The following is a 15,471-nucleotide window of genomic DNA, read 5'->3' on the forward strand; positions in this document are numbered from 1 at the left end:
TTCAAAAAAAGATTTAGATTCACCGCCAGATGGCGCCATATCTCGCTTGTTGAGAGCCCATGATTTTACATTGGGGGGAGAGAAAATTTCAACATTTAAAGAGGTTTATTGCAAAATCTGAGGGCGCTGATATTTCTTTAAGAATGACAACCTGCCAGCAGTCAAGAACAAACACCAACAGTAATCAGATATATGTGCTTTCATTTTCAAATTTACTATATATAATCTATCTATCTATCTATAAAATCTATCCATCTATCTATAATCTGAACTGCTTTCTTTGTCAACACAAATATGTCTCAATCAGTGTAAATTTATCAAAACCAGGAGAAGAAGAAAACGCCAGCTGATACTTTCAGGAAAAGCAGCAGCTGTCTTTCCGGCTGCCAGCAGAATAATTCTGTCTATTTTTCCGGCTGCTGTCATGTGACCAATTACTGTTTCACACCTGATGTCAACACCTAACCCCAACAACACCACCGTGTGACACCAGCATCAGCAGATTAAATAAAACACCCTGATGGAGGAAGACAAGATGATGATTTAGAGACCGGGCTCAGGTCGAGTCCGGACTCTCTTTTTGTCTCTGGGCTGAGTCGGTCCACGTGGCTCTGCTCCGCTCCTCTGCTGCTGCTGGCTTTGGCTCTCCGCCCGGCCTGTTCTCCTCCAGTCCTACCATCCTGCTGCTGACCTCCCACAGCCTCCGTGCCACTTCGTCGTCCAGGGCCTGAGGTGCCGGTTCCTTTTCTGCCATCACATCGTAGTAGCGACCTGTGATCCCTTCCAGCTCTTCGGCTATGGCGAGAAAGATGCTGGGCTGAGCGCCGAGCTCAGGGCTCTTCACCAACATGGAGAAAAAGGGACCTGGGGGGGGGGGGTAAACACACAATGGAGCAGCTGCTGTAACACAATATGAAGATGTGCACAGGTGCTCTGTTTTACAGATAATCACAATTATACATGAGCTCAGTTAATAGTAATTAAAGGCACACTAAAATCTAACCACCAATATCATCAACAGTCATTGGAAATCCTGTCAATCATCTGCTCACTGCAGAATCCAAACTCAACAGCTGAATTAGCAAACACACACACATATACATATATACTTGTGTGTATATATATGTACTTGTGTGTGTGTGTGTATGTGTATATATATATATATATATATATACACACACACACACACACACACACACACACACACACGCACAAGGTTGGGTAGGATTACTTTGAAAGAATACATGCGGATTACATGTATGTATGTACATACATTTGGATTACTTGTAATATGATTACTTTTGGATTACATTTCAAAGTAATCCTACCCAACCCTACACACACACACACACACACACACACACACACACACACACACACACACACACACACACACACACACACACACACACACCGGGTTGGTCAAAAGAGCAACTTTATTTTTCCAACAGACGTGTCTGCCACCTGCTGGCCATCTGCCTTCACGTGAGCTAACTCCAGCGAGCGACCGTGGAGCGATACATGATGCTGACAATTTACCAAATATGGGACAAAATATGTACAAGAACAGGAAAATAAAACTGGAATTAAATAAGTAGAACGTGTGAATGAGGGTGACACCAAAACTTTTGATTTGCACAAAATGATATGCGGCAAACAATTCTTTTAATAATCAGTTATTTCCTTGATTCAGTCATTAGCATTTTGGTCCAGAAAATGGTGAAAAATTTGGATCGGTTGTCCCCAAATCGCAGGATAACGTCCCCAAATGTCTTGTTTTGTCCACAGCCTAAATGTAATTAGTTTATTGCTATTAAGCTCAACTTGGACAACTTGGACTTTCTTTTTTAATGACTCAAAATGTTTTGTCGGTTATAAAACTAGTTATTGATTAATTTAGCAGTCCATTAATCATCAGTTAATTGTAGCTCTGTAGGAATACTTGGAACACAAGTCTGCTGCCTTATGATGAACACTGACACCTGCTGGACGGTTCAGGTATGTGCATCCGTATCAAATTAAGAATCTAATATTGACAGGGACCTGTCAGTGCAGGATCTGTACATGCACTAGTGTGCACACTGTTTAAACTGCCAGTTCAAGATTCTGAGGTGAGTTCAGGGGCATCTCGAATTTTTGGTCTTCTTGAAAATCAGAATGGAGTGAGAGAAGCAGAACACTCACTGAGAACAAAGCTGGAGAACTGTGACTGGTGGAGGCCGGTGTGCCTCCCGAGATTTGTGGCGACAATACCTGGGTGTACAGCGTTCACGGTGACTCTTGTACCTGCAACTCACACACACACACACACACACACACACACACACACACACACACACACACACACACACACACACACACACACACACACACACACACACACACACACACACACACACACACACACACACTCAGCATTACTGCTGCTGTAGAACGCCCAGTAACAGCTAAGAAGAACACAGGCCTTTCTGCCGCCCACATGCTACACATGCCAGCCATGAGACTCGCCTTCTAATCGCCTGGCGAGTTCTCGGGTGAATAGAACGTTGGCAAGCTTGCTTTGACAGTATGCCTGTTTGGTATCAAACTTCTTATTCTCCCAGTTCAAGTCGCGGAAGTCAATCTCCCCGGCGATGTGGGCGAGTGAGGCCAGGTTGATCACTCTGCTGGGGGCGGACGCTTTTAACTTGTCCAGCAGAAGATTCGTCAACAAGAAGTGGCCTGCAGGAAAACAGAAACCTCCAAGTCAGGTAGTGGAGCAAAGATAATTCAGTGATGGTCTTACTGAATAATCACAGTATTACTTGTTCTGCCAATTTTTTTTTTTTTTAATATATTTACTTTTACACCTTTGCACTACGGTAGTTGTGTTGTGTGGGCCGCCCGAAGAGGAGGTACTGCTGGCCCAACGCCAGAGGGCGCCCTGCCTGTAGACGGACTTCAGGCACCAGAGGGCGCAGTCCCCCCCAGGAGCACCAGGACCTCTGACAGCTTTCATTCATCAACTCATCATGCCACCCATAAAAGCCTGGAGAAGACACCACACCTCTGCCGAGAAATCGTCTGAATCGTTCAGGTAGACACTCAGCCGTAATATTAAGTTGTGACGTCCTTCACATCTGCATTAGTAGCTAATTTACCTTCTGAGTTTGCAGCTTCTCCACTGTCTGCCGAGTCGAAGGGAGTGGTAAGAGGTGGCGTTCTCCACTCTTCACTCTTATACTTGTGTAGTGGCGTCTGCACGGATAACCAGAGGAAGTAGTGGGATTGGGAGGTGGTGTTTTCTCCCTTTATCAGAAATACTCAGCTGACTGTTTACTGGGTGTGTGCACACACACCCACTCTTGACTGTTTCTGTTTCCTGCCAGCAGTACCCGATCTGACAGCTGGAGAAGGTGGCCACCTGGGGACTCAGGACTTGGCGGCTCTGGAGTGTTCCAGATCCGTTGGCGGTGGAAATCGTGTGGGTCCCGACTCTTCTCTGGACGGCGTCTCCTATCCTCGAGCCTGCCCACATGACACCAACTTTATAATTGACCTTAGTATTGCATTGTATCTGTATCCGCTGTGCACATTTCACAACATTAAAAGTGTTACTTCTTATTTCCATTGACCATTCATTTACGCCCCCTGTTGTGGGTCCGTGTCATTACACTTTTCACAACAGGATTTCTCGGCCATCGTCATGGATCCTGAGGGGCGTCAACCATCGAGTGAACCACCAATGGAAACGCAGGGTGCACGGGGGCCAGCAGGAGGCGTACTAGGTGAGCTGCAGCAAATCCTAACCGCCTTCACTGCTCGGTTGGACTTGGTAACCGAGCAGAACGTTATCCTCAATCGGAGGATGGAGGCTCTCACCGCTCAGGTGGAAGCGCATGCGCAGGGCGCTGCTGTGGCACCTCCTCCTGCTACCCGATGGCCTGATATTGATATTCCAGTGGCCGTTCAACGAAACCCCCCCCCCCCCCCGTCCCCTGAAGCATACATAAGCCCTCCAGAGCCGTACGGAGGCTGTGTCGAGACGCGCGCTGACTTTTTAATGCAGCGTTCGCTCGTCTTTTCACAGCGTCCGGTTATGTATGCGTCTGACGCTAGCAGGGTGGCTTATGTGGTAAATCTGCTTCGAGGAGAGGCCTGCGCCTGGGCTATGGTGCTTTGGGAGCAGAACTCACGGCTCCTAACTACATACACTGGGTTTGTCCAGGAGTTCAAACAAGTGTTTGTTCACCCCAATAGAGGCGAGACCGCTTCGAACGTGCTGCTGTCGATAAGACAGGGGCGTCGGAGCACAGCCGACTATGCAGTCGACTTCCACATCGCGGCAGCGAGGTCGGGCTGGAATAACATTGCGCTCCGCGCCGCCTTCGTAAATGGACTGTCTCTGGTCCTGAAGGAGCATTTGCTGGCGAAGGATGAGCCGCGGGATTTCGATGGGCTTGTCGATCTAGTTATACGGCTAGACAACCGACTAGAGGAACATCGCCGGGAGCGAGGTGAGGGGCGTGGCCGGGCACGAGCCGTCCCTCTTCCTTCCGGGTCTGAACGGATGTCGCCGTCCCCCCGCTCCACTGCCAGAGCACTCCGTGAGGCGACAGCTCCCCCTGCTGACGAAGCTATGGACACGAGCAGGGCTAAAGTAAAATCAGAAAACAGACAATGGAGGCTGGCCCGCGGGGAGTGTTTTTTCTGCGGCTCGAGTGAGCATATATAGAGGAATTGCCCCAAACGGTCAAACTACAACGCCCGCCCTTAGAGACTGGGCTAAGGGTGGGCCATAACACTCACGAGGGGAAATCCCGCAAATCCACACAAATCCCAGTTATGATCCTGAGTGGGGATCTCACCCTTCACGCCCCAGCACTGGTGGAGACGGGGTCGAAGGGGAATCTGCTGGACAGCAGATGGGCTAGGGAGGTAGGGCTCCCTCTAGCGGCCTTACCGTCACCTTTGTCGGTTCGGGCACTAGATGGCACCCTTCTCCCATTAATCACACACCAGACACAGCCATTGACATTGGTCGTGTCTGGGAATCACAGGGAGGAGATTGTGTTTTATGTAACACCTTCTACCTCCCGGGTGATTTTGGGTTATCCCTGGATGTTAAAACACAATCCCCGGATTGATTGGCCGTCTGGGGTTGTAACGCAGTGGAGCGAAACATGCCACCGGGAATGTTTAGGATCCTCGGTTCCACCCGGTGTACCAGCCAAGGAGGAGGTTCAAGTCCCCCCCAATCTCGCGGCAGTGCCAGCTGAGTACCATGATCTTGCTGACATCTTCAGCAAGGATCTGGCACTCACGCTGCCCCCGCACCGTCCGTACGATTGTGCCATAGATTTGGTACCGGGCGCTGAGTAGCCGTCCAGCAGGTTGTACAACTTCTCACGTCCGGAACACGAATCGATGGAGACCTACATCCGGGACTCTTTAGCTGTCGGGTTGATCCGGAACTCCACATCCCCGATGGGGGCTGGTTTCTTTTTTGTGGGTAAGAAGGACGGCGGACTCCATCCATGCATTGATTACAGAGGGGTGAACGAGATCATGGTTCGCAACAGATACCCGTTACCTCTGCTGGATTCGGTGTTCACGCCCCTGCATGGAGCCCAAATTTTCACCAAGTTGGATCTTAGAAATGTGTATCACCTGGTTCGGATCCGGAAGGGAGACAAGTGGAAGACGGCATTTAACACCCCCTTAGGTCATTTTGAGTACCTGGTCATGCCGTTTGGTCTCACCAATGCGCCCGCGACATTCCAAGCCTTGGTTAATGATGTCTTGCGGGACTTCCTGCATCGGTTCGTCTTCGTATATCTGGACGATATTCTCATCTTATCCCCAGATCCTGAGACCCATGTTAAGCATGTACGTCAGGTCCTGCAGCGGTTGTTGGAGAACCGGCTGTTTGTGAAGGGCGAGAAGTGCGAGTTCCACTGCACTTCTTTGTCCTTCCTGGGGTTCATAATCTCCTCCAACTCCGTCGCCCCTGATCCGGCCAAGGTTGCGGCGGTGAGAGATTGGCCCCAACCAACAAGCCGTAGGAAATTGCAACAGTTCCTCAGTTTTGCGAATTTCTATCGGAGGTTCATTAAGGGCTACAGTCAGGTTGTTAGCCCCCTGACAGCCCTGACCTCCAATAAAGTCCCCTTCACCTGGTCGGATCGGTGCGAAGCTGCGTTTAAGGAGCTGAAACGTCGGTTCTCGACTGCACCAGTTGTGGTGCAGCCTGACCCTGATCGCCAGTTTATAGTCGAAGTGGATGCCTCTGACTCAGGGATAGGAGCCGTGCTGTCCCAGAGTGGGGAGTCCGATAAGGTACTCCATGCTTGTGCCTACTATTCCTGCAGGTTGACCCCAGCTGAAAGGAACTATGACGTCGGCAATCGGGAACTTCTGGCGGTGAAAGAGGCTCTTGAGGAGTGGAGACACCTTCTGGAGGGAGCCACGGTTCCCTTCACGGTTTTCACGGACCATCGGAACCTTGAATACATCCGGACCGCCAAGCATCTGAACCCCAGGCAAGCCCGTTGGTCACTGTTCTTTGGTCGGTTTGACTTCCAGATCACGTATCGCCCCGGGACTAAAAACCAACGGTCCGATGCACTGTCCCGGGTGTATGAAGAGGAAGTCAAGCCAGAGCTGTCGGATCCACCGGACACCATCATCCCCGAGTCCACTGTCGTCGCAACCCTCACCTGGGACGTGGAGATTTCCGTCCGGGAGGCCCTGACTCGACACCCTGACCCCGGAGATGGACCTGAAAACCGGCTGTACATCCCACCAGAGGCCAGGGCTGCGGTCTTGGACTTCTGTCACGGTTCTAAGGTCCGGGGGTGCGAAGAACCGTGGCAGTGGTCCGCCCACAACAGTCAGGTATCCTCAGCGACCGGCCTCTCCCCCTTTGAGGCATGTTTGGGGTACCAGCCCCCATTGTTCCCAGCCGTAGGGGGAGAGGTCGAGGTCCCCTCGGTCCAGGCCCACCTCAGAAGGTGCCGTCGGGTGTGGCGCACTGTCCGCTCTGCCCTTCTGAAAGCCCAGACGAGGGCTAAGGACCATGCAGACCGCCGGCGTACCCCGGCCCCTGCATACCAGCCCGGGCAGGAGGTTTGGCTGTCAACTAAGGACATCCCTCTGCAGGTGGACTCCCAAAAACTGAAGGACAGATATATCGGACCTTTTCCAATCACCAAAGTCCTCAGTCCAGCCGCAGTGAAGCTGGCAGCCTCAGCTTCACTGCGGATACATCCAGTTTTTCACCTGTCCCGGATTAAACCATGTCACTCCTCCAACCTCTGCACTCCCGGACCAGCGCCACCTCCTGCCCGGATCATCGATGGAGAGCCTGTGTGGAACGTCCGCAGGCTTCTGGACATTCGTCAACGGGGCCGGGGATTCCAATATCTGGTGGACTGGGAGGGGTACGGACCCGAGGAACGCTCCTGGGTGAAGCAGAGCTTCATTCTGGACCCGGCCCTCCTGGCCGATTTCTACCAACGACATCCCGACAAGCCTGGTCGGGCGCCAGGAGGCGCCCGTTGAGGGGGGGTCCTGTTGTGTGGGCCGCCCGAAGAGGAGGTACTGCTGGCCCAACGCCAGAGGGTGCCCTGCCTGTAGACGGGCTTCAGGCACCAGAGGGCGCAGTCGCCGCCAGGAGCACCAGGAACTCTGACAGCTGTCATCCATCAACTCATCATGCCACCCATAAAAGCCTGGAGAAGACACCACACCTCTGCCAAGAAATCGTCTGAATCGTTCAGGTAGACACTCAGGCATAATATTAAGTTGTGACGTCCTTCACATCTGTATTAGTAGCTAATTTACCTTCTGAGTTTGCAGCTTCGCCACTGTCTGCCGAGTCGAAGGGAGTGGTAAGAGGTGGCGTTCTCCACTCTTCACTCTTATACTTGTGTAGTGGAGTCTGCACGGATAACCAGAGGAAGTAATGGGATTGGGAGGTGGTGTTTTCTCCCTTTATCAGGAATACTCAGTTGACTGTTTACTGGGTGTGTGCACACACACCCACTCTTGACTGTTTCTGTTTCCTGCCAGCAATACCCGATCTGACAGCTGGAGACGGTGGCCACCTGGGGACTCAGGACTTGGCAGCTCTGGAGTGTTCCAGATCCGTTGGCGGTGGAAATTGTGTGGGTCCCGACTCTTCTCTGGATGGGTGTCTCCTATCCTCGAGCCTGCCCACACGACTCCAACTTTATAATTGACCTTAGTATTGCATTGTATCTGTATCCGTTGTGCACATTTCACAACATTAAAAGTGTTACTTATTTCCATTGAACATTCATTTACGCCCCGTTGTGGGTCCGTGTCATTACACTTTTCACAACAAGTTGTCTTTTAATTTCATTGTACCTTGTGTATAATGACAATAAAAAGCATTCTATTCTATTCCAATATATCTCACCCATATTGGCCTCTCTTCATTGGCTTCCTGTTAATTCTAGAATAGAATTTAAAATTCTTCTTCTTACTTATAAGGTTTTGAATAATCAGGTCCCATCTTATCTTAGGGACCTCGTAGTACCATATCACCCCAATAGAGCGCTTCGCTCTCAGACTGCGGGCTTACTTGTAGTTCCTAGGGTTTGTAAGAGTAGAATGGGAGGCAGAGCCTTCAGCTTTCAGGCTCCTCTCCTGTGGAACCAGCTCCCAATTCAGATCAGGGAGACAGACACCCTCTCTACTTTTAAGATTAGGCTTAAAACTTTCCTTTTTGCTAAAGCTTATAGTTAGGGCTGGATCAGGTGACCCTGAACCATCCCTTAGTTATGCTGCTATAGACGTAGACTGCTGGGGGTTCCCATGATGCACTGTTTCTTTCTCTTTTTGCTCTGTATGCACCACTCTGCATTTAATCATTAGTGATCGATCTCTGCTCCCCTCCACAGCATGTCTTTTTCCTGGTTCTTTCCCTCAGCCCCAACCAGTCCCAGCAGAAGACTGCCCCTCCCTGAGCCTGGTTCTGCTGGAGGTTTCTTCCTGTTAAAAGGGAGTTTTTCCTTCCCACTGTAGCCAAGTGCTTGCTCACAGTGGGTCCTTTTGACCGTTGGGGTTTTACATAATTATTGTATGGCCTTGCCTTACAATATAAGGTGCCTTGGGGCAACTGTTTGTTGTGATTTGGCGCTATATAAAAAAAAATTGATTGATTGATTGGTTATTCTAGTCTATATAAACGACCCTTTAATAATTATAAAATTTGAGTATAATCTAGACCATTTTCATTGTCAAACATGCCCCATCAAAGCTAAAATATGGATGAAACACTTAATTAACAAATCCATGGTTATGTTTCATTACAGTTTCTAGTACAAATGAGCAGGAGTCGAGCCGAATCAGGCAGAATGTCCAAAAAAAAAAAAAAAAATAAAAAATTGTGCCACATCTGGGAGAAAATAAGAAGTGCAGAGGACAGCCGTCCGAATACCCAGACTGCGCTCCTACTGATTCGTGCGCATTGCCGTGTGCATGAGCCTCTGAATGCGGTAGGTGGAACACTGTAAGAGTATCTGGACAGCTGCTAGAGTGCAGTAAGAACAATAACAATGTACGTACAAGTTGTAGGATTGCGGTCCGAGGTGCACTTGTGGTGCGTTCTGGCACATTCAGAACATTTGGTCAGGGTTTGACGTGGTGGCAACATGCTGAATGACCCACTGAACACGATCAGCATGTCACGTTTTCACGCCGTCCAATTGTTTAGAAAGCAGTCAGACGGTACTTCGACTGCCGTTCGATGTTTTTCCCCACTTCAACTGTGCCCCGAATGTTTTGAACATGAGCAAAATAATCGGGGCGACCGCCCGACTGTTTGGACTGCACTCACAATGCTGTCCGACGGCCGCGAATGCACCTTGACACCTCCCGAACGAGGGTCGAATTTTCATTCGGCCTCTAGCGTGACGGGGTATAAGGCTTAAAGGAGTGCAGTGCAACAGTCCACTGGCTGACACAACAATCACAGTGAAGTATTTTTCCATGTGTTAACTTGTCTTCATCTGAAAATAACTTTATAAGCTGGTTCCATCTATAAAAGGCGGCCTCCCATTACTGAGCTCGACTCCTCAGACGATGCTGTGATCTTTGCGGAATCAATGGATACTTTAATTGCAGCTACTGAGAAGCTCAGTGAGGAATCAGACCGTTGGGGTTTGCGACTGTCCTGGATCAGGACTAAGGGCCCTGTCCCACTGGCATTTGGAAGGATTTGCGTATGGACTGCGCACAAAATTGGCTCATATTTGCCAAACATCCGAATATCTGTGTAACATGCCTGTATGAGTCGGCTGTCATCCGAACACGTCCGTGATCATCCGCAGAGGCTTGCATGTCCGCAGCCAGGATTTTTGAGCTGTTCAATAATCTGAATGCGGATGACATCCGCCTGACATACTCAATTCATACACTATACATACTCACTCTATGCACTGTATATCTGCTGTTAACCGTTGATATCCGCAACTGATTTGCGGCTTGGCAGCTGACCGGGACAGTATGTAAAACAGATATATATTGTGCCCATCATGTCCACATCACAAACTAAAGTATGTTGTAGCGAATGCATACAAACTGGCCACAAATAAAGCGTTTTTATTACATCTGCTTTGCAGACAATCTATGAATGCATAACAAACACGTCATGTAAACCCTAAGTGTGGTAGAAAGCGACATACCTGCCAGCCAGTGCCGGTCCGGCTGTGTAAATCCACGTAGCTGCTGCAATCCAGTACTTTTATTTAACACCAACAAAAGGAAGAGTTGGTGTTTTAGCCACAACTCACTCAAAAAAAAAAAAAGAAAGAAAGAAAAAAAAAAAACACCATCTCACACCCCGAGCGGCTTCCCACCTCCTGCTCCCCAAACTCATGAACAGTTAACCCTCACATGACAACACTCTGTGATCAACTTGTCCAAGTCCAGCAAATGCTCCAGAGGTTGTATTATTGGTGTGAATAGTGATGCCGACGGCCCGAGTGCACTTCTTTTATGACCGCAATGCAGATGCCGTGCACGCGCAACACGTGCGCGATGCATTCATAATACACCCGTAATACTGCCGTGATAATCTCAATGTGTCAGATCAGTTTCCTCACTACATGCGTTATATAACCGTGATTGTTCATCATATATTCGCTATATATTATTAATATATCCGTAATTTATACTGGGACATTTGTCATTTTTGGCCATTTTTGTTGCGGACGACAACGAACGCCCGCAATTTGTGTACTCAATTCATGCACAATTAACCCTCTCCCCGGTGGGACAGGGCCCTAAGATACAGGCTTTAATCACCTCCTGCACTCAGCTTTCAGTAGTCTATCTGAAAGTGGTGGAAGAGGTTTACTCATAGAGACAGTTATTTACCTCGGCAGTGACATTCATGTCTCTGGGTTCTCTGCCTTTGAGATCAAGAGGCACCTGGCTAGAGCTTATGGAGCCACGAGGTCACCGGACAGAAATGTTTGATGGTGCTGATATCTTTGCAGGAGAACGAAGGTCCAAGTCTTTTGGGTCCCGGTGCTGTTTGTCTTGCTGTATGGTTGTGAGACTTGGACACTAACCAGTTTTTTAGTGACCTACAGTAATGACTGGATGTCTTTTGTACTAGGTCTCATGAGAGGATCCTTGTGTACCACTGGAATGACTTTGTATCAGTTGAGTGGTTGCTCAGATGAGGAGCCATCTGGTGCCTTTCTCTGTGTATCATTCAGCATGCAGGTGCCTGACTGTTGAGGACCCCAGTAGCTGGAGAATGTCCAAGAGGATACCCATATTTCACCTGGCTGCTGCAGATAGATGGTTATTTTAGAGATATGGAAATGTACCGTTTGCGTGCTTTGGTGGTTACCATCAGAAAAGTGTGAGAAAATGTGGAAGCAATGTTTTGTGCATGCGCAAAAACAATCATAATGGGAATCACACATATCCTAATAATCAGTTACACTCGTATGTAAGTGAACATAAAATAATAGATAATACCAATTTTGCCTACTATTTTAAAGACTGTGGCCCAATTTCCACAATTTTGAAAGCAGGACAGGAATTCTAACCAAAAATCTGCAATGGGAGGAAGCCTTAACAAACGTGTTTACAGTATTTTTCTTTCCCTTTGGTATTTGACTAAAGCGCATTGAGGAAACAAGATACCTAGATGATTAACTCCAAACTGCATGTCAAAGCCATCTTCTGTCTTCCCCACTGGACATCTCATGACCCCTGCGTTGTTAATAAGAATATCCACACGCTGCTCCTCTAATAACACAAAAGCAAGAACGTAACTGTTAGTGTGGTGAGACACAACACGACACGGCACGTGATGTTTTCTTCTGAGAACATTCCCCACTTTCTTTGATTCTTTCTGCAAACTGTCGGACGGATTTCAAAGAGGCCAAGTCAAGGTGAGACGCATAAACGTGAGGATTCAGGGTACTCCCCCGTATTTCCTTGGCAGCTGCCTCACACTTTTCCATATCCCGACATGCCATTATAATTCGACCACCTGGAAAACAAAAAATAGAAAGCGCAAAATCCAGTGTGTCAGAGAGAAGAAAACAAACTCCAAAAATTTTACTCATGATTATACTTTGTGTTTTAACCATACCTCTTTTGGCTAGTGCTCGTGCAGTCTCTTTACCAATGCCCGTGTTGGCTCCCGTTATAACCACAGTCTTCCCGTCAATGGTAGCGTTACTATGACACCGCCCACCACTCACATGGTTCCTACATGAAGTAATAAAAGAAATACTCAAGATCAAAGCAATTAAATTTCAGCCCTGAAGCACGACTTGCTTTATTTCTTTTAAACTAGGCTGAATAATCACTGAGATCAGTCTGGTTTTGGTTCCAACTGAACCGTGAATCCAGTCTTCTAATTTCATTTTTATGGAATAATATCAACATATAGCAGTTTGCATGTGTTTTTGTGCAGTAAATCAATACAATACAACAGCTTGACAGCAAAACAATCATTCACTCACTCTAATTTCACTGTAAATAATTTATCAATAATAAACACCCAGTTTGTAATGTTGTAGTGACTCCAGTGTCTCAATTTTAATATGAATAAATAAAAAACATACACTGCATTTTATATCTTTGGGTTTTGTTGTGCGTGTCTGGACAAGCACACGCCAGTGAAGAAGGGTATTGGTTTCACTGGTATATATGTGTGTGTGTGTGTGTGTGTGTGTGTGTGTGTGTGTGTGTGTGTGTGTGTGTGTGTGTGTGTGTGTGTGTGTGTGTGTGTGTGTGTGTGTGTGTGTGTGTGTGGATAAGATAACTCGAAAATGGCTGGATGGATTTTCCTCAAATTTGGTGGGAATATTATTTCAATACATATCTAGAAGTGAGTAGATTTTGGAGTAGTTAGGTCAAAGGTGAAGGGCAACATGATTTTTTTTTTATATATATATCTTAACAACAAAGAAGCCTAGATGGATGATCTAAAGCATATATTGATCAGAAAAATATCTGTAATTGATTGGTATGAACAACTTCATAATGAAGTCACACACAGCAAAAAACAAAACAAAAAAAAAACACAATTACAGTCACATGTATATTTACACTTATATCATGTAGCGCACACAGGGTATGGATCAGCCCTCTGATGCCTTTCATTTCATGCAAATCTTTTGTTTTATACCTGTATGAGGAAACCTGACAGGAATGTAGAATGATCCATCCCATGATACTACAAGTATCGTGACCTTGAAGCTGTGATTCATACAGCATTGTGAGGGAGGTGCACCAGTATATCTGTAGTACATGTGCACCGGTACAGTGTTATCAGTAACTGTGAAAACTCTGAAAGCGCAAATATAATTTAATTTTGAGCTTTATAATCAATTCAAAGCAATACGACTGTCCTATGATAAATGTGCCAGTTAATTAAACTCTGGTGATATGACACCACAAATGCTACTAAAACACAATCACACCTTCTAATGTAACAACTCTCACAGCATTTTTTTACACAATATGCACTCATTGTATTGTAAAGTTGTGCAGGTTTTCAGTAGCAGCATCTGTGACAAACATTAAATGACTATTATTCTTACAATAAGTGCTGCACTGTTCAGCTTTTTAATCTGAAAACCACATACTCACTTCAGTAAAGCAGCGAATCCAGCCACCGTCCCAATAACAGAAAGCGGGAAAATATATTTACTCATTTTTTCAAACTAAAAACAACCAAAAAGTCGAAATAAATAACAAAAATGTTTCACAGGAAACACAAAGTGAAGGCGCATGCTTTTGGCGTCATCAAACTACCAACCACGACGTCAACATGAGCAGGCATTATGGGAAATGTAGTTCACTTTAAAAATGTTACACGTTTCAAAAAGCTCGTAATTTTTGCGGAGGTTAAACAGAAATCGAAATTCAAAATGTAATAGACATTAAGCAGTATGAATTCGATTTGTGTTAAACGTCCAACCCTCTGCAAATGATTATATGATTAATGTTATTTTCTTCAAATATACACTCTGCTGTAAGTTCCTTCTGCTCCCCTCAGGGTCACCTTCGTTGATACAAAAGATCTTGCGGGATTTCCACCACAATTCAAAGTGGTGATAAGTTCCACAAAAAGACCAGCAATTTTACAATATTAGAGGGGTGTTTCCCCGCCCAAAACCTCTCATAAAGTATAGTAGTACTGCTGCTGTAATAAATGTTTTATTCGTATTACCACTACCACGTGGGATACGAGTCTCACAGTTTTAGCTACATCTTTTCAGAAAACGGACACACATACAAGCTTAATCAAGAAGGCAGCATGCGGACAGAAGTCCTTTCAATGGTTGCAACCATAGACTGTTTATATACTGGAAAAACCCTCCGTAATGCCACCCTTAGGTTTTCTGAAGAGTGGCTGTTGAAGCGCAACTGGGGTGGCCCACATGTCGCCATCTTAGCAGTACCTGAAACCGCATAACACATAAATGGGTAAAGAAGTGGAGCCTGGGCAACACCAACATGACCTGGGTATCATAAATGAAACCAAAACATGTCCCACAGCTCATAGTTACCAAGCTAGCTTAAGGTAACAAGCTAACCTTAGTTCGGGTGTTTGAGTAACACTTTTTTTTTTTTGACTGGATAACAGTTCTTATGATGGGAGGCGTAGGTGTGGGTATTAAAAGCTATGATTGGAATATTGCCTCAATAACCTTGGCACCAGTGGAACACCACCAAGCTGTCAATACCTGCTAATGAGTGCTAAAAGTGCTAACTAACTAAAGAAGTCAAAATAGTTTTTTTTGTAACAGGAGTGTAAACATGTTTATTTCTGCTGTAATCTTGAACAAATTAACATGTTAATTATGGCTGTAATTATGAGGAGTAACGGGAAGACAGAGGACAGGAAGGAGAGGAACAGTAGTAGCCAGCAAACCAGTAGCAAGCAGTATTCCTGGTAATTATATTTGTGTATTTAAATTTATAAAT

The 15,471-nt window shown here is 46.6% G+C and overlaps 1 protein-coding gene across 1 annotated transcript; it reads right to left on the bottom strand.

Moving 5' to 3' along the window:
* Positions 1-264: 264 nt before the first annotated feature.
* On the bottom strand, positions 265-14,280 carry LOC117531397 (retinol dehydrogenase 13-like). Its single transcript, XM_034194491.1, has 7 exons — positions 14,131-14,280; positions 12,623-12,741; positions 12,365-12,520; positions 12,169-12,273; positions 2,509-2,721; positions 2,185-2,286; positions 265-864 (listed from the first exon to the last, which is right to left on the bottom strand). Exons 1-7 carry the CDS (start codon positions 14,193-14,195, stop codon positions 557-559), a joined length of 1,068 nt encoding a protein of 355 aa, XP_034050382.1. The 5' UTR covers positions 14,196-14,280; the 3' UTR covers positions 265-556.
* Positions 14,281-15,471: the final 1,191 nt, after the last annotated feature.

Source organism: Thalassophryne amazonica, chromosome 18, assembly GCF_902500255.1.
Source record: "Thalassophryne amazonica chromosome 18, fThaAma1.1, whole genome shotgun sequence".
Lineage (NCBI taxonomy): Eukaryota > Metazoa > Chordata > Actinopteri > Batrachoidiformes > Batrachoididae > Thalassophryne > Thalassophryne amazonica.